The sequence below is a fragment of the Tamandua tetradactyla genome, chromosome 12 (assembly GCF_023851605.1).
Source record: "Tamandua tetradactyla isolate mTamTet1 chromosome 12, mTamTet1.pri, whole genome shotgun sequence".
Taxonomy (NCBI): Eukaryota; Metazoa; Chordata; class Mammalia; order Pilosa; family Myrmecophagidae; genus Tamandua; species Tamandua tetradactyla.
Genome location: NC_135338.1, coordinates 56,427,144 through 56,448,712, shown reverse-complemented (window position 1 = coordinate 56,448,712; position 21,569 = coordinate 56,427,144). Strand labels below are relative to the sequence as shown.

Genomic DNA, 21,569 nt, shown 5'->3' with positions numbered 1-21,569 from the left:
GGGATAGACAAACCATTCTCTTTTGTGGCTTCAGATCCTGGCCTTCTCTTGTAATTCTTTAAGAAAGAGGAATTGCACCTATGTAAACCTATAAATAGAGGTATAGACATAGTTATAAAGACAGAGAACTATAAAAAAGGAAGGAGGAAATGGTCATAGAAATATAGAAAGAAAAGCAACATAGAAGGAGAATAAAAATTGCCTTGGAGTCTATAAGGAAATAACACAGCACGGAGCTGAGCTATGTACACAGAAGCCTCTGGCAAGAGGACAAAAAAGATGCAAAAAGTTTCTGGGCAAATAACTTTGCAAAATGCTGTGCAAAGGTCTCTGGGTGTGTTCCCAGAGGGCAGCAGTGCACAGTGGCAGCACAGTGGGGAAAGGACAGGATGGAACCAGTGGCAACCAGTGGTCAAGTCAGTTCTGGCTGCTTGGCCAGAAAAGGAGAAGTGGGTACTGGATAAACCAGGAAAGAGAGGAATCAGCCTGTGATTGCTCTGTGGGTCTGCCTAATTTCCAGTATCTCCGGGCAGTGTAGGGGCTACAAGCAGACACTTTGGCGAGCTGGTTGTGATACTATGAGCAAATGGCTTCACCTTCCTGGGTCTGTAAATCAGTGATAATAGCATCTACCTTGCAGGATCCCAAGGGGAAAAATCAAGATAGTCCATGAGCCTAAGCTCAGGACCAAGAGTCCAGAAAATGGGGATGGGCTAGAGCTGACCTGCTGCTGACTTAGGGTGGTTTGCAATTGCATGTGGGCCTCCTTTAGTTCAGGCTAATATTAAAAATGATTTGTATCTTTTGAACTTGCATGAGCCAGAGAGGATGAAGCAGGTGCAGGTCTTTATTATTTCATAATGAACAATAGTAATCCCTGGGCTGCTCCCCCAGAGACTTTGCATTTGCATATTTGTTAATTGCCTGCCCTGTTAGAACATGCATTTTGCATTTTGTAATGCAGAGAATGCGGATATGGAGTCTCTCACTACATCTCTAAGACCTGCTACACAGGTCAGGAAAGGTTGCTGGCATGCAAATGTGCTTGCCTCAGAGCTGAGTCACACCCTTGGCGGGATGCAGGGAGGACCCTCGTTCTTGTACACTCTCCCCCAGAGACAGCGCTGCAGCCACTGCTCTCTGTGTGTATTAGGCACCTGATCAGCATAATAGACTCAAGGTTCAAAGCCAAGCACCAGCAGCACCTCTCCCTGGAAGCCTTCCCCATCCCCCAGGCAGAAAGAACCCCCTGCCCTGTGCTTCCATAGCCCATTGTTAGGGCCTGTCTTTTTCCACTGATCATAACTGCCTTGTACTCGTACGTGGGTCCGACATGCTCGAGGACAAAGCCAGCTAAAAGACCGCGAATTTCAGGGCAAGAAGATTGAACCGGGTTCTGCCCTGCAGTAATTCTCAAACTTGAGTGTGCAGCAGAATCTTCTGGACGCCTGTCAGAACGTGGAAGCACTGCATCCCACCCCCGGAGCCTCTCACTCAGTAGATCTGGGATGGGGCCCAAGAATTCACATTTCTAACAAATTCCAGAAGCTGGAAGCACTGCTCGGGGTCGGGAGAGCCAGCAAGGCTCCTGAACCTTGTGTGATGCATGAGACACTTGGATTTCATCAAGCATAGGCTCAGGTAATCACGGGACCTTTGGGGCTACCTTTTCTCACCGTTCATTTTACCCAGGCTCAGAGAGGGGTTGGGATCCCTCCTTTGCTTCCATGTTCAGCTTACACAAATATCCTTTAAAAAACAAAGCATCATAGGTGCACAAGGGGTCCACGTGATTGAACCACTTTGCAACATTGTTTATAGAAGCAAAAAACTGGAAACAACCTAAAGAAGAGAAAGGAGAAATATGTTTCGGGTTAATCATGCAGAGAATAAAGTTGAGTGTGCCTATCAGCATTGAAATGCTTTGAAGAAGGATATATTGCATTATGCAAAGTTTAAAATGTATAAAATAAAACTCTTTTGTCATTAAGGGATATAAAGTATGAAGATGTTCACAGGAATACGGAATAGCAAATTCTGAATAGTGTTCACATCTGCAGAGGAAGGGGGAAGTATGAAACTGAGGAGGGTACAGAGGGGAATTCTGTTTCTGTTATTCATGTCTCAAGCCAAGGGGTGGTCATCCAAGTACTCATTATATTTTTCTTTACACTTATAGGTCTGAAATATTTAACATGAATAAGAAGCATTTCTCCCCTGCTAGAAATGCATCAACTCAAATCAGACCTAAGTGTCCCAAAAGACACAGATGTCGGCAGCAGCCCAAGAACCCTTATGTTCCTTTCCAGCTGCAGGATTCTCAGAGCCCAGGGCCTGTTGTGGGGGGAGAAGCAGCAGGCAGGAAATCTGAGGACCTGGGTCAAGCCTGGATGGTGCCCCTAGGCTGTGGGGTTCCTGTCCCCCCTCTGGGCCTCAGTCTCCTCATCTATAAAATGGAGAGGTGGTCTCGCTCTTCCCTGGGGCTGCCCTGGTGTTGACAGGGTAGGATTCCATGTCAAGGGGTGTGCCCAGACCTACTGACAATGAGCTTTCCTTAGGACCTGGAGGAGGGGAGGGACAGGGCTGGGGGAGGGGCACTCCAAGGAAGACTCCAAGGAAGCTTGAGGAGCAAGCATTCATGTGGGGAGCATCTTCATCCCCACATGAATTTGGGTAATAAATAGGGCACTCCATGGGAAACACTCCCCATAGTGGCGCTCAGACCTTCCTTGAGCTGTCATTTTATTTGGCATCCATCCTGGCCCAGGAAATACTGTTCTCTCTGTGTTCTCTGGCTCCCTGCTCTTCTCCACCACCACCACCACCGCCGCCGCCCTTTCAGGGATGGCAGGTGCTTTGCCTATGACCTCAGTCAGTCATGCAGGGGAGATGAGCAGCTATCAGAGGGGTGGAGCCGAAAGACGATGCCATCTGAAGGAAGTGTTGTCAGGATGCCTCTGGCTGCTGGGCTGGGCAGGGAGACTCGTTGGAAAATGAAGCCATAATCCCAGCGAGAAATGCGATGGCAGTGGGAGTGGGAGAAATGGCTGGATTAGGAGGTTTTTTTTAGGTAAAATTGATAGAATATCCTGGTGGATTGAATGTGAAATGTGAGAAAAATAAAGGAGACGATAACAACCATGAGGTTTTTCCGAGCACCTGGAGGGATGGAGTACCCAAATATTAGGATCCGAAAGACTGTGGGAAGAGCCAGTTTGGGAGGGGGGATAAGGGAAGGGGTTTTGGATGTGTTGAATGTGAGATTCTGCTTAGACTTCAAGCAGAGACTGGTGTAGGCAGTTAGATATGAGTTAGACATTTGGGAGTTCTCAGTGTATAGATGATGTATTAGAGCAACAAGGCTGGGTGAGATCACCAAAGCGGGGGAGTAAAAGGAAAAAGAAGAGGACCACAGCTCAGATCTCTGGAGCTTGCCAGCATTGAGATGCACCTGCACACCACACCCAGCTCTGTGCCAGTTGCTGTGGGAGATGTGGATGTGAATGACACCCCATTCCCATCCTCAAGGAACTCAGAGCCTCGTAGGGAAGACGGAACTTGCGTCTCAACTGCAGATCGAAGTTGCTCTACAACATGGAAAGTGCTCAGAACCCAAGCCAGGCAAAGCTGGGGTTGAAAAACATCTCCCCACCGTCACCACTGGCTGTGCCAGTTACCTGCTCTGTGACGATTTTTGAGCCTCATTTTCTTCCTCTATAAAATGGGGATAATTATACAGTCTCACAGAGGCATTGTCCACATGCATACAGAAGGGATGAGTTTAGCACAAAGGAAGCATTAAGCGGCCTGTACTTTTTATTGTTTGCTAACACATTCCCCCCAGCCCTCAGCTCTGGGGTCCCATTTTTGAACATAACATCAGCTGGGGTTCCAGAAACCCCATTCCCCAGGATTGGGCCTGAGGACTTGCCTTGTCCATCACCTGGCCTTTCTCTGTGGATGCTGCTGCCTCATATGGGCTGGGGACACCTGGTGACAAGGTCAAGGCCACTCTGCCCCTTAGAATAATTGAAGATGACAACAGTATTTTGCGTCTCCCCAAAACTGGTAGAGATCAAAGGCAGCACAAAGAAGCAGCTGTGATATGCAGGCATTCTCTGGCAAATACCACCAATTACTGAAAATTGGCCACAGTTCCAGCTATCACCATCAACGGCTGCCTGGTTTCCTTCCCCCAAACAGCTGGAGAGGGGTGCATTTCTGACAAAGGGTGCAAGAGTGCCCACCACCACCCCCCCCACACACACACAGGGGCGCTGGGAGGGCATCCACCTACTGTGGCTCAGACCACAATAGGATTTCTGGTCCTAAGATCAGCCAAGGAGAGGCTGGGCATCTTCTCCGGGTGAACAGGAAGTGGGGAGTCCTGGAAAGATACATGGAGAAGAAAGAGAGCACAGGGGACCAGCAGGGGGAAAGCCGGGCGCTGGGCGCTCTGCACTGGCTTCAGTTGTGCTGTCACTCTGTCCCCTTCCCTCCAGAGGCTGAGTGCGATGAGCAGCAGCTGTACATAGGGTGTCAGAGGAAGATCCTCACTGCCAGCATGAGAGAAAAAAAGGGAAAGGAGCTCCAGAGGGTGGGCCACGGTGGCTCAGCAGGCAGAAATGCTTGCCTACGATGCCAGAGGACCGGGGATCGATTCCTGGTGCCTGCCCATGTAAAACAAAAATTGAGGAAAGGAACTCCAGAAGGTACGACGACAAGGGGAGAGAACGGTAAAGGAGCAAATTATTCCTCCACGAGAGACCATAGGATGTGGCAGAAAAACTAGGGCTGTTCTAGACATGAGAGATAATGGGATTTGATCTCTGTCTCGAACACTTATGAGCTGTGTGACCTTAAATGAATTACTTTGTCTGAGCCTCAGATTCCATATATGGAAAGTAAAGGAAATAATACTGACATCAGAATCATATAAGATGGCACTGTAATATGAGTTGTGAAATTATTGTATTAATGAAAGGTCAAAAGCTGACAGCAGCTTGAGGACCCGAGAGGAGCTCTCTTTTTTTAAAATGTCTAAAGGAAACATGTACACCACTGTCTCTTGTGCCATCCGTCAACCTGTCAACAGGGGTCTAATGCATCATTTTGAGAATAAAATAAAATGGTTTTGTGTTAGGATGGTTTGGGCTGCAAGTAACATGATACTCAATTAACAGGGGCTGAAACAATGAAGATAATGTTTATCTCATCCAGCAGCAGGGCTGAGAGGAGACTCTCCCAGGATTCGTATAACCAGCTTTATAAATTGAGACTCCACCTTCTTCCTATCCTTTGGCTCTGTCACACCCAGTCTCTTGGCTTTTGGTTGCCAGATGTGTTGCCTCAGCCAGAACTGGCTACATAATTGGCAGGCATCAGTGCAAAATAAAAATGCAGGATCCTTGTTTAAAAAGTAGGAAAAGTCATAAAAGTACTAAAATGTAAAACTTCCCTTTCTTCCACAGTCTCTTTCTCAACCTATCAAGGTGTTCCTGGTTGCTATTTAACAACTGTGCTTCCGCACGAGTGCACACAGGTGCCCTGCAACTCAGCAGTTGGCTGCCAGGGTCCCCCTTCCATGAAACTGGTGTGTCATCCCTGGCCTCATTTTTCCTTGCAACAGCCCACAATTCCCGCCCCCTTCCCTAACAGGATGCACTTGATAGCTGGATTGGAAGTGGGCAAGACACTTGCTCCCACCAAGTCACCTGCTAAATGTGTGGTGGCACTGCCAACTCAGAACAGGGACAGTGCTGCCCTGCCCCATGGCACATTGCCCAACCCTGAACCAGCACTTGCAATAACTGAGGTGAAGGCCAATGGTGGGCATAAGGTGGGGAGGGGGAGGCTGGGCAGGGCCTGGGGCTCCAGGAGGAGATGAGCAGGTGACCAAGGGAGGTGAGCAGGTGGCCAAGATCCCCTCTTGGGGAGATGGGGAGGCAGTAGAAAGCAGGGTCATCCATGAACTGGGGCTCCCAGCTCCCAGGGCAGGCTCCTATGTTTCATTGGACAAATTCAAAGATAAATTTATTAAGAAATTGAAGCCAGGAACCACAGAGCATTAAACCCCAAGCAGGGGGCCTTCTGAGCTCAGGCTCCACAAAGCCAGCTGCGGCCTCCTAAACTTTGCACTTAGCATCCTCACATGACAATGTTCACAGGTAGGAAGAAAGAAGGCTTTACTCAGAGCCTCTTAACTTTTTCCATGGAGGAAAATCTTTCCTAAAAGTCCCTAGGGGCCAATGAGATGAAAGTGACACTTCCGCTTTCATCTCCTTGGTCAGAACTGGGTCACATGGCCACTGAGCGTTGCAACGGAGTCTGGGAAAGTGAGTCCACAGCAATCGGAGCTTCTGTGGGGGGAAAGGGGAGGGGACGAGGAGGACAGGGGCTGGGCATGGCTGCGTGTGGGCAGCCGCCTGTGTTGCCCCAGGACCTGCTTTGGGTTGATGGCTCATCAGTGTGAGGAGCTGAGTGCCATCAAACTGCAAAAGGGCGGGGACGGGAAACAAGTGGTGCCAGGCAAGCCCTAAGCCAGGTTCTCAGACTCGGCTCATTACATTCACACCCCGATCGATGGCACCTGTGGTGCGAATCTCACTCTTCCCAGACTGGGAAAGTGAGACTCGCAGTTGAAGGTCCCACAGGGAGTGAATGAAATGAACGGGTGAGAGCGAGAATGGGGATCTCTCTCACTCCGAAGCCCATTCTTGGCCCCCAGTCCTCGTGTGGTCCAGCGCGCGCTGAGGGTGAGAAAATGGGGGGGCCTTGCCCGAGATCGCTTAGTTGGTAAGGAGCAGGGGCAAGACTGAAACCTGGGCCGGTGTTCTTTTTTAATCCTGGTAGGAAGGGCGGGAGGAGAGCTTTCCCTCACAGAATATTACACGGTAGTCAATATTCCACCATTACTAAGTAAAATAAGGAAACATATTTCAGGAAGGCCTCCTGTGAATTTTGTCTTTGAAATATATATGCTGAAGGGGGGACTTGAATAGCAAAATAGTTTTCTAATGGGAGCAAACTAGAAATTTTTATACCGAAAGCGGGCATGTCTCCATGCGTGACTTTTGGACTTCCACGGTCAGCCTCGCGGGGGGCCTTCGAAGCTCTGCTCCAGCACCTGGGTCTCCACGCTGGCTCCGTGACTCTGGGATCATATGTATCCCCCTCACTAGGCCTTTGCTGATGCTGTCCCCCCCATACACACACTGGAAGCCTATCCAACATGCAGGGCTGCCCCAGGGCCAGCCGCACGGGGTAGTGGGAAGAGGTTAGCCTGGAAGCCCGGTGATGGGGGTCTGGACTCTGCCACTCCTCAGCTGGTGGCCTGAGAGTCACTTCCTGTGGCACTCAGAGTTTGGGGGATGCAAGCAACAGAAACCAACCTGGCTATCTTATGCAGGCACGGCAGGCCCAAAAGGATCTCAAAAGTGAAAGGAAAGTGGAGGCCCAGGCTCTGAGGGCAGCATAAGGTTGCCTGGGTGGCGAGAGTTAGGGCAGAGGTAGGGCCAGGTGGCAGGAACTGACATGAAGGTCTCCTCAGTATAGGACACTGTCCTTCTCCTTGGGGTAAGTCATCTTCAGCCTCTTTCAGTGCTTTTCTCCCTAAGCTGGAGAGAGAAATTCCAGGGACAGAGACAGTGCCTCTGATGGACAGAGCTGCGTCGGGGTGGCCCCTGGCCAGTGGGGAGGAGCACCGTGGGATAATCCCACCACGAGCCCAGCACGGGGAAGAAGCAATTCCTCCAGAAGAAGTCAGGATGGAGGGAGGAGTCTATGGGCAGGAAAAATCAACACACAGATACGACTCTTCCCTTTTCACAGCCTCAGTTTCCCCAGCTGTCAGATGGGGACAATGACACCCATCTGACTGGGACATGGTGTGGATGTGGGGCTGTGGTGTGTGCCAGGCACAGGGTACACTGCAGCTGTTCCTGTTAGCCTCAGACCACAGGGCATGGCGAGCCCTGGAGTGTGCTGAGGGCTGGGGAGCAGGTTGGACGGTCCTGCAGGTGGAACTGGATGGGGACAGGCCATCTGAGGCTGCTCCTCGGATGTCGGCAGGTGTTTCCTTCCATGGGGGAAGGAGTGGGACATGCAGGCCTTCATTCACACTTCGTGTTGGGGGCCGGCCCCTTTTCCAGATTGGGACCCGATCTTTAGACACTAAATAGCTCCAGCCATGGGCACTATGGGACCCAGCTGAAGTCCCAGGGGCAGCCACATGCAGGGGCTCATCCCAAGCAGCCTCATTCCCTTGGGGCACTGGTTACCTCCACATGGCCTCCTTGGGAATCCCACAGCACATTTTTAGCTCTCTGGGTTCTGGTTTTCCTCTGAAAGAGTATTATGGGGAATCGCTTGAAATAATTTTGGGGGTGGACAGGTTATCAGATGCTGGAATATGGCCTGCCCTTCACTCTTGAAGAGAGATATGAGGATTTAATTTTTGTTTTTCTTAAAAAAAAAGAAAAGAAAAGAAAAAAGAACAGTTCTGAGGCAGGAGGACAAATAAAATCAAGGAGAAATTATGGGAAATGGTCAGACAAGTCTTGGTTTCCAGATGCTTGTCAACTGACCTCAGAAAATGAGCTCTCCTCTCAGGTATGGGCTGCCAGGTACCCTTTTGGCTGGGGAACGTTGTGGCTGAGATTTAGCCAGAACCTTCTGCCTTCTCACCTGGGGCGCGTCACCAAAATTGGCGGCATTTGAAAACAATTTCCCCATTGCTGCAGTGAGGGGGAGCTCAGTTCAACAATGTGCCCTAGCTGGTAAAGGTCACCCTTTCTCAGAGGATCTGGACTTCTCTCCTCTCAAAATTAGGTGTTGGGTGGAGAACCTGCCTTTCCAATTGGATGAGCTGACAACCTGCCCCACTCGCGAGACCTGGAGTCCTCCAGACAAGAAGAGCCCATTCCTCACGTAGGAGCTGGATGTCAGCGGTGGCGTGACAGACTTCTCTGGTATTGAGGCCCTCCTAGAAACTCATCTCTCTCCCAGCCACAAATCCCCCCCATGTGATGTTCTCTCTCATTCTATTTCATGTCTGTGTGCATTTTCAGAAACCAGGCAAATTTGGATTCATGCAAAGTACAAATTGTAAAAGCAAAGAAATTGGACATTTGAATGGAGGCCTGGTCTTCTCTGATTACTGTGTCTCTGCCAATCCTATTCATCAAATACTCTCTGAGGCCACTGGGGAGGAAGCAGGGAACCAACTTCCAGCAGACAAGGAATGAGAAAAGGTAGTCACCATATTAATAGCAACACAGCACCCACTGGAGCTGGAAAACTTCATTAATGTTAATCTGATTTGGTGCACCAGCCTATTCTATAAATGAAAAAATAAAAGGGACTGATAAGAAGATTCATTCTGCAATCACTGCTGAACCTATGCTAGTGACTGTGTGCCAGGAGCTGAGATTGATTAAGGAGTAAGACTAATAAATGCAGAAGATGAGCATGAGTTCATTCATTTGTTCATTCATTCATTCATTCATTTCCCCAACCAGTTTTAATTGAGGGCCCACCAAGGGCTAGGCAGCATTCTAAGCCCTAGAATCCAGGGATGAACAAGACAGATAAATTCCAGGCCCCCAGGACTGCATTTTAGCAGGGGCAGCCCTGTGGGCAGAGAAGAGAGAGAAAATGAAGAAATAAAGAAGGTAACATCAGCTTGTGAAAAGTGATAAAAAAGAAAGCGCAAGGGTAATGAGATAGTGGTTTCTTACTACAGGTTAGCTAGCACAGGTAGATTTACAAGTTCAGAGGTACATGTGTCTAGAGTCCACATCTACCAGGGGAGGGGGGAGGAAAAGCTTCCTAAAATGTTGTACCATTTTTGAACACCTGCTATGTGGCAGAAGCTGTGCCAAGCACATGCCATATGTTGTTTCTAATCTATGCAACAAACCATGAGATGGGCATCATTGTCCTTACTTTACAGCTGAAGAAAACTGAGGTTCAAATCTGGGGGAAAAGGTGAGCCAAGATGCAGCGTCTAAAATGAGAATAGTGGGTTCAGGGTATTTGTACGGGACCCAGTTTCCCAGAGATAAACTAATTTGTCCACCTAAAGAAGTACCTCTGTTTTCCCAAACTTCTCTCTTCCTCCCTCACTCTCTTTTTTCCTTCTCTTTTTCTTACATCCTTCACCAAATGTTTCTTTAGCGCTGGGGGGTGCCAGCCAGCAGGACCCTGGGTGAGCAAACACAAGTCCTCGCTCTTGTGGTCATAGGTAAATGGAAGAGAAAGAGAACAAGAAGCTCCTAAAACATGTAGACAATTACAAGTGGCCATAGGTGGGGCAGATCAGAGAATGGTGAGAGTATTTAACAGGGGAATCTGTCCTCTACCTCTACATGGGGGTCGGGGCAGGGCAGGAGCGATGGATTATTTTCAAAGATATGGCCCATGGAGGGGTTGAGTTTATTTCTTCAACTCTTGAATTTGGGCTTGGGCATATGACTTGTTTTGGCCAATGGGATACTAGTAAATGAGATGCAAGCAGAGGCTTAAAAAGAGCTTGCACCTTGAAGACTGTCCTTTTTTTTGCCCCATGTGGAATTCTGAGACCATGACATGAAGAACAAAAGGTAGCCTACTAGACAGACTGATCTGTTCTCATCAGCCATGTGCGAACTGCCAAGCACGTAAGGCCACCCTAAGGCATCCAGCCCTGCCCAGGTGCCAACTAACTGCAGATGCTGGAGTGAGTCCAGGAAAACTCACCAGAAGAGCCACCCAAATCACTATCCCAAGAATTCTGAGCTAATTAATGATGGCTGCCTTAGGTCACTATGTTTTGGGGCGGTTTGCTGCACACCAAGGCTAACTGATACAATAGGGAAAGGGCCCCCAATGAAGGGATGGTTGAGCTAGGTGTGAACAGCAGTAGTTAACCAGGGGAAAAAAACTAAGAGAAGGCAGAGAATTACAGGTAGAGGCAAGAGTATGTATAAAATCTTTTGGGAGGAGGGAAAGCTGTGCGTTTATTTTTTAACTCTTTATTGAACATATATCCAGAAAAATGTACAAACTGGCAATTAATTACATTGTGTAACCAAACCCATATAAGAAACAAATTATGACCAGCAGCCTAGAAAACCCCTTTATACTCTTTCCCAGGTCCATCTCTCTCCAGTAGCCTGACTTCTATCGCCATAGAAGTTGTGTGGGTTTTTGAACTTTTTCTCACTGGGGTCCTATAGGATGCTTCTTTTGCTCCCCACTATAGCTATAAGGCTCATCCGTGTCATTCTTTTCTTCTCATTGATGAAGACAGGTCCATTCTTTATATATTCTTTCCTTGATGGATGTTTGGATTGGTTCCAGTTTGGGCCTATAAAGAATAACACAGCTATGAATACTCTTGACACATCTTTTGGGGAATCTATGTCCACATTTCTGCTCAGTGTAGACCTAGCTGGGTCATAGAGTTTGCATATAAAATAGTTCTTTGAGGAGATGAAGGGAGCAGGTGGCTAGAAAGAGAGGTGGGGAAACACATTAGGGGAGGGACCTAACTCTGTAGAGCCTTGTGGACATGGTAAGGAGACCAGTTTTCGTAAGAAATGTGATGGGAAGCCAGAGAGTGAGACGAGCTGGTGGTACTTGATGGCTGAAGTATAAGGTTGGGGCTTCAGAGGAATTAGAGAGATAGGCATTGGTGGTAGGGTTTTGTGAGATGAGGTGGCCTGGGCCAGGCCAGTGGATGTGAGAAAAGTGGATGGTGTTTTAACAAAACTTGTGGGTTAAAACAGCAATGATTGTCCTTATCATGATTTTGAGGGTTCCCTAGGCACAGGTGGGTAGTTCTAATGTGCGGTCTCTCTTGCAGTAGCAGCTGGGCTGGAGCCACTTGAAAGCTCAACTGGGCTGAAGACGAGCTTTTGTCCAAGATGACTTTCTTTTTCATTCATGGGCCTGGTGCCTAAGCTGGGCTGGTTGGAGGCCTTGGGCCCTGGTGGGATATCTCTCTCTCCATCCCCATGTGGCTGGCTTGACTTCTTCACAGTCTCTGATTAAATGGCAGCTAGCTTCCCCCAGAGCAAGTGTTCTAAGAAGCTCATTCCAAAGCTGCAAGGCTTCTCACAACCCCATCTCGGAGATACCACCCCATCCCCTCGACCATGTCAATCTTTAAACCCAGTCCAGATTTAAGGGAAGGGACATTAGATTCTATTATTCCTATAAGGAGCAGTGTGCAGGTATAAGGAGAAGAAAGGATGGCGGGCATCTTTGGACACTAGGTACCATGAAGAGTTTAGGAGATCTTTATGAACTGATGGGACTTGTGGCTGATTTGGATGAAGCCTTCTACCCTCTCCCCTTTGGAATCTAAAATCCAGGAACAACACAAAGCCTACATCCTTTGCTAGCAGAAGCTCTCAGGGGTTTCTTCACAAGGTGATACTGCCATTTGGGATGCTCAGAGGTCAGCTCTCAAGCACCCCACACAAAATACACCTTCCTTTAGAGGGCAGTGGAGAGACAATTTTTGTTCCTGACCTTGCCAGGGGTGGTCTTGTTGACACAAACCCAACAATTGGCTGAACTTATTTTCCAATGAATCAGTAACTTGAACTGTTGCACTTAGTAACCTGGACCAGTTCAAAAAGTTCAAAGGCTGCTGGTGTGCAGCAGAGAGAACAGACTTGGTTTCTGTATAATATCTGAGATTGAGGCCCTCCGTGGCTAACCAAAGCCCCATGTGCCCTTGAGCATGATCCTGAACCTGGTCAGTAAAATCAAGATGACAATAGTACCTCCCTCAGAGGGTTGTTGGGACGATTGAATTATACAACAAATGTAAAGCGCTTGACGCAATGCTTGGCAGATGTGAATGCTGGGTGAACGTTAGCTGTGTGGTGTATAATAGAAGCATAAGACGTTTGTGGAAATGGAGTCTCCTGCACTGGCAGTTCAGGGACCATCAGCTTTATGGTCTGGCCTAGTGATTTTATTTATACCAAGCTTTGGCTTTAAAACACCTCTCCTGAGATTATCAGCCACAAAGTTTGCTCTTGATTCCAAAATGTTAATATATATTTCTGCAATGTCATTCCAAACATATTTTTTTTCCACCCTGGGCAGCATCCTATCTCTCCCCTCATCTTCACATTGCCAACATCACACTTTGTGGGGAAAAATGTTTTTATCATCTGCTTTACTGGAAAATGTACTCTCCTAAAATAGTGTTCTAATGTCTGCAAAAAAAATTAACAGAGCTGTCACCAGGGAAGCAGCCTTTGACGACTCAAACCTGGAAGAAATGAAGTGCTTTATTTGTGGAAATTGGGGCATCCGGTGCTGTCTACTTAGGGAAGCAGGTGTGCTTTTTTTGAACCACCCACCAACACCTCCACACACCATAAAAAAAAATTAATAAAATACCAGCAAATACATTAACATTTAACATTACAGGTAGTCTCCCAAGTTCAGGGGTAGTTTTTCCTCCAAATACAGTTCATTTTGTTTGAACCTTATTGAAGAATAGCATCTCTTCTCCACCTACGTATCTCTCATCTCACAGCAATCTTGCCAGGTAGAATGGCATGGCCTCATTTTTCTGATGAGAGCATGGAGGCCCAGAGAGGTTAAGAACTTGCCCAAAGCCATATAGCCCATGAGTAGTCAAAGCAGAACTGGCTCCTTCTCTGACTGTCCACTGACCACAACACCACATGCCCTCCGTCCTTTTGCTTGAACTTGGATTTCACTTGTTTCTCAGCATCTCTCTCTACTACCAGGCTTCCCATGAAGCCCTGCAAGGTTCCTGGAGGCAGGTAACAACTTAAGGGAGAGTTTAGCAGGAAGATCTTTAGCAGACACACAGACACCTTCATTCCTAAGTCTCAGAAGAGGCACTGACTCCCCTGAGGAGCCTGTTGCTTAATGAGTATGAAGAGTTACTGCTTGGTGAAGCATAAGTATAATTGATTTATTCATGCATGTAACAAACACTTATAGAGTGTCTACTAGAGGTTTGGCATGGGGTTGGGCTCTCAGGATACAAAGATCAACTAGCCCTGCTTTCAAGGTGTTTTCGAGGATGTGGATGTGCAGAAGCATTTGGACAATGGATGATCCTCCAAAGGCTCCCTCTGCCCTTATGACTTGGTCCAAATCCCTGAGTCAGACCTACAGAGAGCCAAGGCCCCCTTCTTGCAGGCAGATTTGGGGTCTTGTTCATGGTTGGATCCCCAAGACTTAGCCTCAGAGCCAGGCCATGGGTTGGCATTCAATGAATATTTGTTGGATGGATAAATGAGGCTGGGGAGGGGGGTCTTTACAGCACAGCCTGTGACATCATAATGCAGACCCCCTGCCCAGGAGATGTTCTTGGTCTAATCATTGCTTACTCTAGCTGAGATCCACTATAACCTCTGAGCTGGAATTAATTTGAAACTCCAATTGGTTTTCACATACTGATGAACACTGACTTTACTGGAGCTGAGAGTTTTGGGAAAAGTTATATAAACATGACAATAGAGAGGTACATATGACCACTGACAAATTGCTACATATTTGTCTGGTCCATAGTATAAACTCTTGCTCAGTTCTATTTGGGACAGAGATGGGCAGACAGTGAGGACTATAGGACAAAGACTGGCTTGGCTTCCCTCTGTGACCTTGGGCAGCTGAGAGGTTTTAAGCCCCATCTAAAAATGACCATGGACTCGTTGGCTTAATGAGGTCACTATGAAGATGAGATGAGCACTGGCTATGGAAGGGCTTTCCAAACCCTAGAGGGTGGGGCACACACTAGAGGTTATGGCAGTGACTACAGAAGGCAGCTTTCCGCTGACTGACATCCCCCACTGCACTCCTCAGCTGGCGGTGGCTGGCAGGTACTTTAAAGTTATCTTCACTGCATTTATTCTTTCCTAAAGTGGGTCTGGGATGCAGAAGGACAAAGTTTCCTGCCACCACTCTCTAGGTTTTCTGCCCAAAGTCAGCATCACCCTCAAGCTGCAGCAGGAAGAGCACCGGGTCCAATGTTTTGGAAGCCAATATGTGGCCAGGGATGTTGTATTCAGTGCCCTGAGATTGCATCCAGGGATTCTCTGGGATTCTTGGACTCCAAGCCCTTTCCCTTAGCAGAAGTCAGTTTTAAACAATGACAAGGACTCTAGCAGTATTGGGCAACTTCTATAAAAATCATTCTCCAGAAACTCCCAGGAAGCCAAGCCTTTAAGCAGAGCACTTCTCCTCTGCACCCCCAACCCTGAAAAGTACAAAAGAAAAAAGAGTACTGTTAAGGCAAGCAAAGGGACAAATAGCAATTTCCTTTGCAAGTCCCACACCCCTCTCTCCCAGCCAGAACTCCAGACCTGTGTGGCTGCACACACCCTGAGGAGAAGCCATATCTTACCTTATTATTTGTCTGGTGCCCAGCAGCTTGCCCTTGGCCCAGTGCAAATCCACATATTTTTACTACCGCCCCAGAGATTTACTTGGGCCCAGGACATGGAGATCAGCTGTTTGTCAGTTTGGATCCCACTTTCTGATTTCGGATCTTCAATAAGAGCCATTCAATCATCCATTCATTCTCTACTGAGCCTCCTCTCTATGCCAGGCACTGGACTAAGTGCTTGGATAGAGATACAAGGCATAGCCCATGTTCTCAAACACATCACAGTTTACTTGGGGAAGCCATCAAATAAACTTATAATTATAATGCAATGCGTAAACAGTATGGCAAGATTCATGGGCTATTACGAGGTAGAAATGAATATTTGGGAATTGTGCAACGTGGGCACTAAGTTGGGCCTCGGGGAGAAAGTTCTCCTAAGGTGGACATGGTTGAGCAGGAGAAAGGCAGGTGAAGAGCAGGGAGCATTTCAAACAAAGGAGCCAGAATTGTGTAGAGGCTTGCAGGTAGCCACAGTATGGGCAGGACCTGCAGCAGCTCAGGGGCACTGATCAAAAAGTGGGAAACTAGGCTTGATGGGCCAGGAGGTAGCACCCCTTGACCAATCAAGTTCAGTGGAAACACTGAAATGGAGAGGAGTGATGCAAAGAAAAGAAGTTATTTAGGCTGGGGGTGTGTGTGTACAAATCAGGTATACAGTTGGTAATCAGTGCTGATCATGACCCCCTCCTTGTCAAATGAGGCAGCATTCAATGCACATGGACAGACTTCTTTAGATCATGAAAAATGGCCTATCCTTGCAGCAACCATCCTAGATAGACATGGTTTAAAGCCTCAAGTTTCCTGCAATCGGCCTCATGCTAGAGAGGAAGGCTGATTCTCTTGGCACTCTGGTTTGGAAGGAAATAAAATGATTTTCAGCCCAACTTTACCCCACAGCAATTACAGAAAATAAATCGAAGTTTAAAAACAGGGAGATGGCTAGCAGATGGGGCAAAATTAGTTGCGCCTGGCTAGTATGACGCTGGTACTGCAGGACCAGAAACGTCCCTGCTCCCTGCACTGTGAAATAACCATACATTTGTCAGTCAAGTTAGGAAGCCCGCAGCTCCCACCACCAGCCCTGGACCCCACGCTCAGGTTTTCATGAGCCCCTGATGGTGCCAGGAGGCTCCACACTCCAGGTTTCCAGGCTGCAGATGAGGATACCTGGGGCAAGCTGGGGGACTCCTAGAAAGGGCCTGAAGTAGAAAATAAGGTATTGGATTTTTTGCCTGATTATAAAAATCTGGGGTTATGATTGAAAACCTGGAAAGTAAAATGAGAAAGAAAAAGCAATCTAGAGCTCCATACCTTGGCATTTCATTCCTGTTCAACTTGCCTTTCCTGCTAGAATGTCAATTCACAGGGACATCTTGTACCTGGCTGTGGCCCCCTTGCCTACAAGAAGGCAGTAGACAGAAGGCAACCCCCCCTTCACCAGGGGCCTGTCTCCACTACCCTGCTGCCCAGGATTCTGCCCCAGCCATGGCTCCTCTCATCCTCAGGCCCAGCCGATTCTGTCCTTTCTGAAACTCATCTCCGTGTGCAATTATCTTGTCTCCCTGCTTACTGGCAGTTCTCCCCTACCACTCCCTCCCCCAAAAGGAGCCGGATCACTTGCCACTAGACTCACTCTCCCCAAGGGCCCTGCCTCCAGAACACAGAGCACCTCTGTTCACCCGTGGGGGCTCCATAATCATCTGTTAATTAAAGCATAATTACCCCATCCCTGGTTTCCAGGATTTCAGTGCTGCGAACAAGGCAATAGTGAACAGGGGCCCATATGCCTAAACGCTCAGCCACCCTGGCTCAGTTTTTTTCTCCTGGAATACTCCATATTTAGAACCATTTTCTGGGTGGCCTTACAGACCAGAGAAGGGACAGGGCACTGAGTTTAGGGACCTCACACCCCAAACTCATTCCAGGCCTTGGGAAAATACTGTAGTTTCAGAGACTGGCTTTTCCCAGGTGTCAAGTGAACAAAGAACTATTTGCCCATAGGTATGAGTTGTGGGCCCTAAACAAGATTGAGATCCTGGAACTCTCAAGAGTTAATGGAACAGTGAAGAGAGAGGAGAAAAACCGAGACAGGCCCAACAACATGGGCATTTTCAGTAAAGTCCTGTGACCCAGCGGCAGGGTCACGGAATTTCCCAGCCCTTCTGGCTCATCCCCAGACCAGGGTTACATTTTAGGCAGGGCTCCCAGGTTAAAGATTCCCAACATCCAAACTGAGGAGAGCGGCTCTTCTTCCCTGAATCCCACTTTGGAGACAGAAGGGGGGACTCCCATCAACCCATTCTCCGCACTAGTTTACCCCAAACCTAGGCCTTGGCCCCTCCCACCACTTATCAGAAACCCCCAAGGGTCGAGGGTGGGGTGTGAGTTAAGCCCCCTCACCTCGCCTGGGGGCTGCCTCTCCTAAGAACGGGGGTGGGGGTTGGGAGGGTGACAGAGGACACGAGGTAGATGGTTGGGGGGGCGTCTTATCCGGGAACAGGGTGGGGGTGGAGGAGGGAGGCTTGGTAGCAGGGATTGGAGGGATGGGGGCTCTGGGACCAGGTACTGAGACTAGAGGGCTCAACCCTCGGCTGCGTCACCAGGCCCACCGCCCCCTGAAACATCACAATCTGGGGTGTGCATCACCGCCCATTGGCAACCAAACAATCCAACAAACACCCCCGGGGGAAAAAAAAAAGAAAGAAAGCGGCCAGAGCCCAGCCTCCCTCCCCCGCCCCGCCCCCGCGCCCCCCGGGGCCCCCGCCCCCGGATGGGGGAGTGACCGCGAGCCCCGGCGCCCCGCACCCGCACCCCGCGCCCGCCCGCTGCCCGCCCGCGGCGGGGGCGGCCCCGACCGCGCCGCGCGCCCCGCCCGCCCGCGCTCGGCGCCCCGCGCCCCGCCCGCCGCTCCTCCAGCTCCGCGGCGCCCTCGCCGGGTGCGTGCCGCTCGCACGCCCGCCCGCCCGGCTCTCCGCGCCCGCCGCCCGCGCCCGGCCCCGGCGCCCCCGGCCCTCCCGCGCGCGCTTCATGGCTGCGCACGAATGGGACTGGTTCCAACGCGAGGAGCTCATCGGACAGATCAGCGACATCCGAGTCCAGAACCTGCAAGGTAAGGACCCCCAGGCGTCCCGCGCTGTGGTGTGATCGGGAACCCTGGGGAGCCGCGCCGACCCGCGCCGTCCCCGTGACCCCGTCCTGACCTCGTTTCTGTCACTTGACTGGGGCTGGGAGGGGAGAGGGTACTCGGGATGAGACGCCTCGCCCCCAAACCCCAGCCAAGTCGCCCCCGGCCCGATTTACAGTTGCCCAGGAGGTGGGGCGGCACACGTGTGTGTGAGTGTGTGTGTCTGTGGTTGGGGGGCGGGGGGATCCGTTTTCATTGAGGAGACTCGCCTTGCGCGGAACTCCCCCCTTCAGCCCGGGCTGCGAGTTTGGAGAAGTTCTGTGTGTGGGCTCTTGGGGGCGGTGGCCCAGGTCAGGGAGGGGAGGAGAAAGTGCGGCTACGCGTGCGTGTGTGCTCTACTCTTCCGCTGTACCTTTGAGACTTAGGAGGACTGAAAGGGGGTCGGGGGTGGGGTACCGCAAGGAAAGGCCGGGGTAGAAGGGGGCCAGGGACACGGCTGCGTGGGATCGGGAGGGCTCCCCCGCCTCTCCTAGATCCACTTTCCTTGGGTGCTGCCCCTCCTCGGGCCCGGGGAGCAGTCTGAGGAGAGGACAGCCGCAACCCCCCCTCCTCCATGCCTTGCCCTGGCGCTGGACACTCAAACCCTAGCAGAACTTCCACTGAGAATAGGTGAGGGAGAAACTCTGGGTGCCAAACGCGGTCTGCCAAGGGCTAGGGGTGGCATGTGCCGCAGGTGAAATGTGTTTATCTTTCAAAAGAGTTTCTTCATTATGGAAACTTAGTACAAAAATATTTACAGGAAGAAAATCCCTCTGCCCTCCCACCCCAGTTCCACCAAATAGCTGCTACTCGGGTAGGGGTTCCAGCTTCTCTCCTTTCCTAAGTGGGCTTTGCAGAACTGGACAGAGTTCCACTTCCGGTCTCTCTTGACTCACATTGACCTCTGCAGGTGAAGTTGCCGTAGCTGCTTCCACTGAAGGCTTGGGTTCCTAGGGATTCCAGGTTGGGGGTGACTCTGAAGCCAGCCAGGTGACCTGGGTATCTCCTGTTCAGCAGGTGCCGTGCCTTTACTCTTGGAGGGCAGGGAGCCCCAGTGGGAGGGGTGCAGTCTGGGGGCTGGCTGGGCAGTTAGGCTTAAATATTACACCTTCTAGAATGTTTCCTGGGAACCTGCGTGGACCTGCTCCACCCCTAGATTGGGCAAGGACAGTGCTGGCAGAGGTGGTTTGGATCCGGGGAGGGGAGTCCAGAGCCGTGGACACTGGAAATTGAGTTTGGTCTGGATGCCCCTTATTTCTTCTGGCTGTGATTTGTGTAAAAGGAGGAGGCTCAGTCTGGAGAGATTGAAAGTGATCCCTTTTGCCAGTAAGCTGCTTATCTGGATCCTGTTGCCTGCGAAGAACTGACATCCTATTTGGGGTGGGCATTGGTAGCTTTTGCTAGGTCGGCATCTGATTTGGGCTCTCAGGGTATGTGTGTCTTAAGTGATCAGTGGGTGTTTAATAAGTACATACTCACTAATACTTGGTAACAATTTCCCACATACTTTTAAAACCTCTTTATGACTGGGTCCTGAGCTTCCAGCAGCAGCTTCCAGTGTGGCGACTGACTTTTGTGAAGGAATGCATTGAGGCATTATGAATGGTTAGTTACACTTAGGGTTATGGGAGAAGGCTTTACAGAATGGAAATGATATGAGATGGGTCTTGAAGATTGAGTAGGAGTTCATTGAATGGGCTCCTCCTCCTTCTCCCTGGGGTCCCAGTGAACTGTCCTCACTTTTAGGCAAATCCCAGTTACAGTTCGAGCATAAATGGCCTTTGAAATTTTTAAAAACCTTTTAAATTGATACACACACACAGCAGTCATTGGAAGCGCTACAAATTTTTACATATTGATGCACCTGTGCAACCACCACTCAGACCAAGATATAAATGATTTCCAGTACCCAAAATGAGTCCCTTTTCCCTCTTCCTAGTCAGTAATCCCCTGCAAAGATAACTTTATTTGGATTTCTGCCATCGTAGATTAGTATTACCCTTAGAACTTCACATAAAAATAAAACATAATAGTATATGCTTTTTTGATCCAGCCTTTTTTACTCAACATTTATGTTTGTAAGCTTTATCTATGTTGTTGCCTTTATCACTAATTCCTTTCTCTTGATGAATTCTGTTACTGGGTATGGCTGGGCCACAATTTATCTCTTCATCTGTTGAGGGGCCTTGGGGTTGTGTGCAGTTTGGGGCTATGATACATGAAGCTTCTCTGTCTTTTGGGGACATTGACCCTGGCTTCTGTTGGGCATATACTCAGGAGAGAGTCTGCTAGGTCAGGTTTGTTGCTCTGCCCAGCATTGCTGGGAAGGCACTGGGAGTGGATTTGGGGGCAGGAATCTATCTTTACTTTCTTGACTTTTCCCTTGGTTTCCCTGTGTCTTAACTGGATGTCCGATAGACATTTTCTCTCCATGCCTCTGTGGTACTCAGGAAGCCCCAACCAAAAGGCCAGGTCCGGAAGGCTTCCCACGCTGTACTTAGAGCACCTGCCAAAACCAGCTGGTGGACATTGGCCCAGCCTTGGACTTGTTGGATGACCAGCTCTGGTGCCATTGGCATCTCATCTCGGTGTGGGTGGCAGTCAGGGGAGGCAGGAGGAATCCGGCAGAAGGATCTTTTTTCTAATGTATGCTTACTTGCAGCACAGGTAGCTGCAGTTGTCGTGGTGATGGGACGCCAGGTACAGTGGGATCTCATGAATTTGTAATAATAGGTAGTAAGGAGTATTCCCAGCCTCCATCTGCAGGTAGCAGTTGCTCTCAGGGTCACACTGTTCGGATTTTTTCCAAAAAGCTTTGACTCTCTCTCGGGGACCTGGTACGGTAAGGAGGGGCAGCCCTGAGATTACAGCCTCTGGGACATTGCCTTTCAGGGAGAAGGTTTTAATGGGATACCTAAGTCTATACATCTTTGTAGATGTCTGTATGTTCATGTGAACTTGGCGGTCTCTTAGCCCCTGCTT

The 21,569-nt window shown here is 49.4% G+C and overlaps 1 protein-coding gene and 1 long non-coding RNA gene across 8 annotated transcripts in view; one reads left to right on the top strand and one right to left on the bottom strand.

The window, feature by feature from the left end:
- Positions 1 to 13,192: 13,192 nt before the first annotated feature.
- LOC143652170 (uncharacterized) lies at positions 13,193 to 18,024 on the bottom strand. The gene is made up of 3 exons (XR_013160460.1): positions 17,147 to 18,024; positions 16,736 to 16,822; positions 13,193 to 15,235 (listed from the first exon to the last, which is right to left on the bottom strand). It is a non-coding gene; the product is annotated as an uncharacterized LOC143652170 (long non-coding RNA).
- Positions 18,025 to 18,410: 386 nt separating this feature from the next.
- The window catches only part of CLMN (calmin), a 118,383-nt gene continuing 115,224 nt past the window's right edge, over positions 18,411 to 21,569 (top strand). For all 7 annotated transcript variants that reach the window (XM_077123461.1, XM_077123460.1, XM_077123459.1 and 4 more), the window contains exon 1: positions 18,411 to 18,533. In XM_077123461.1, the coding sequence (XP_076979576.1) occupies positions 18,452 to 18,533 (82 nt within the window). In that variant the 5' untranslated portion in view covers positions 18,411 to 18,451. The remainder of the gene's footprint in view (positions 18,534 to 21,569) is intronic.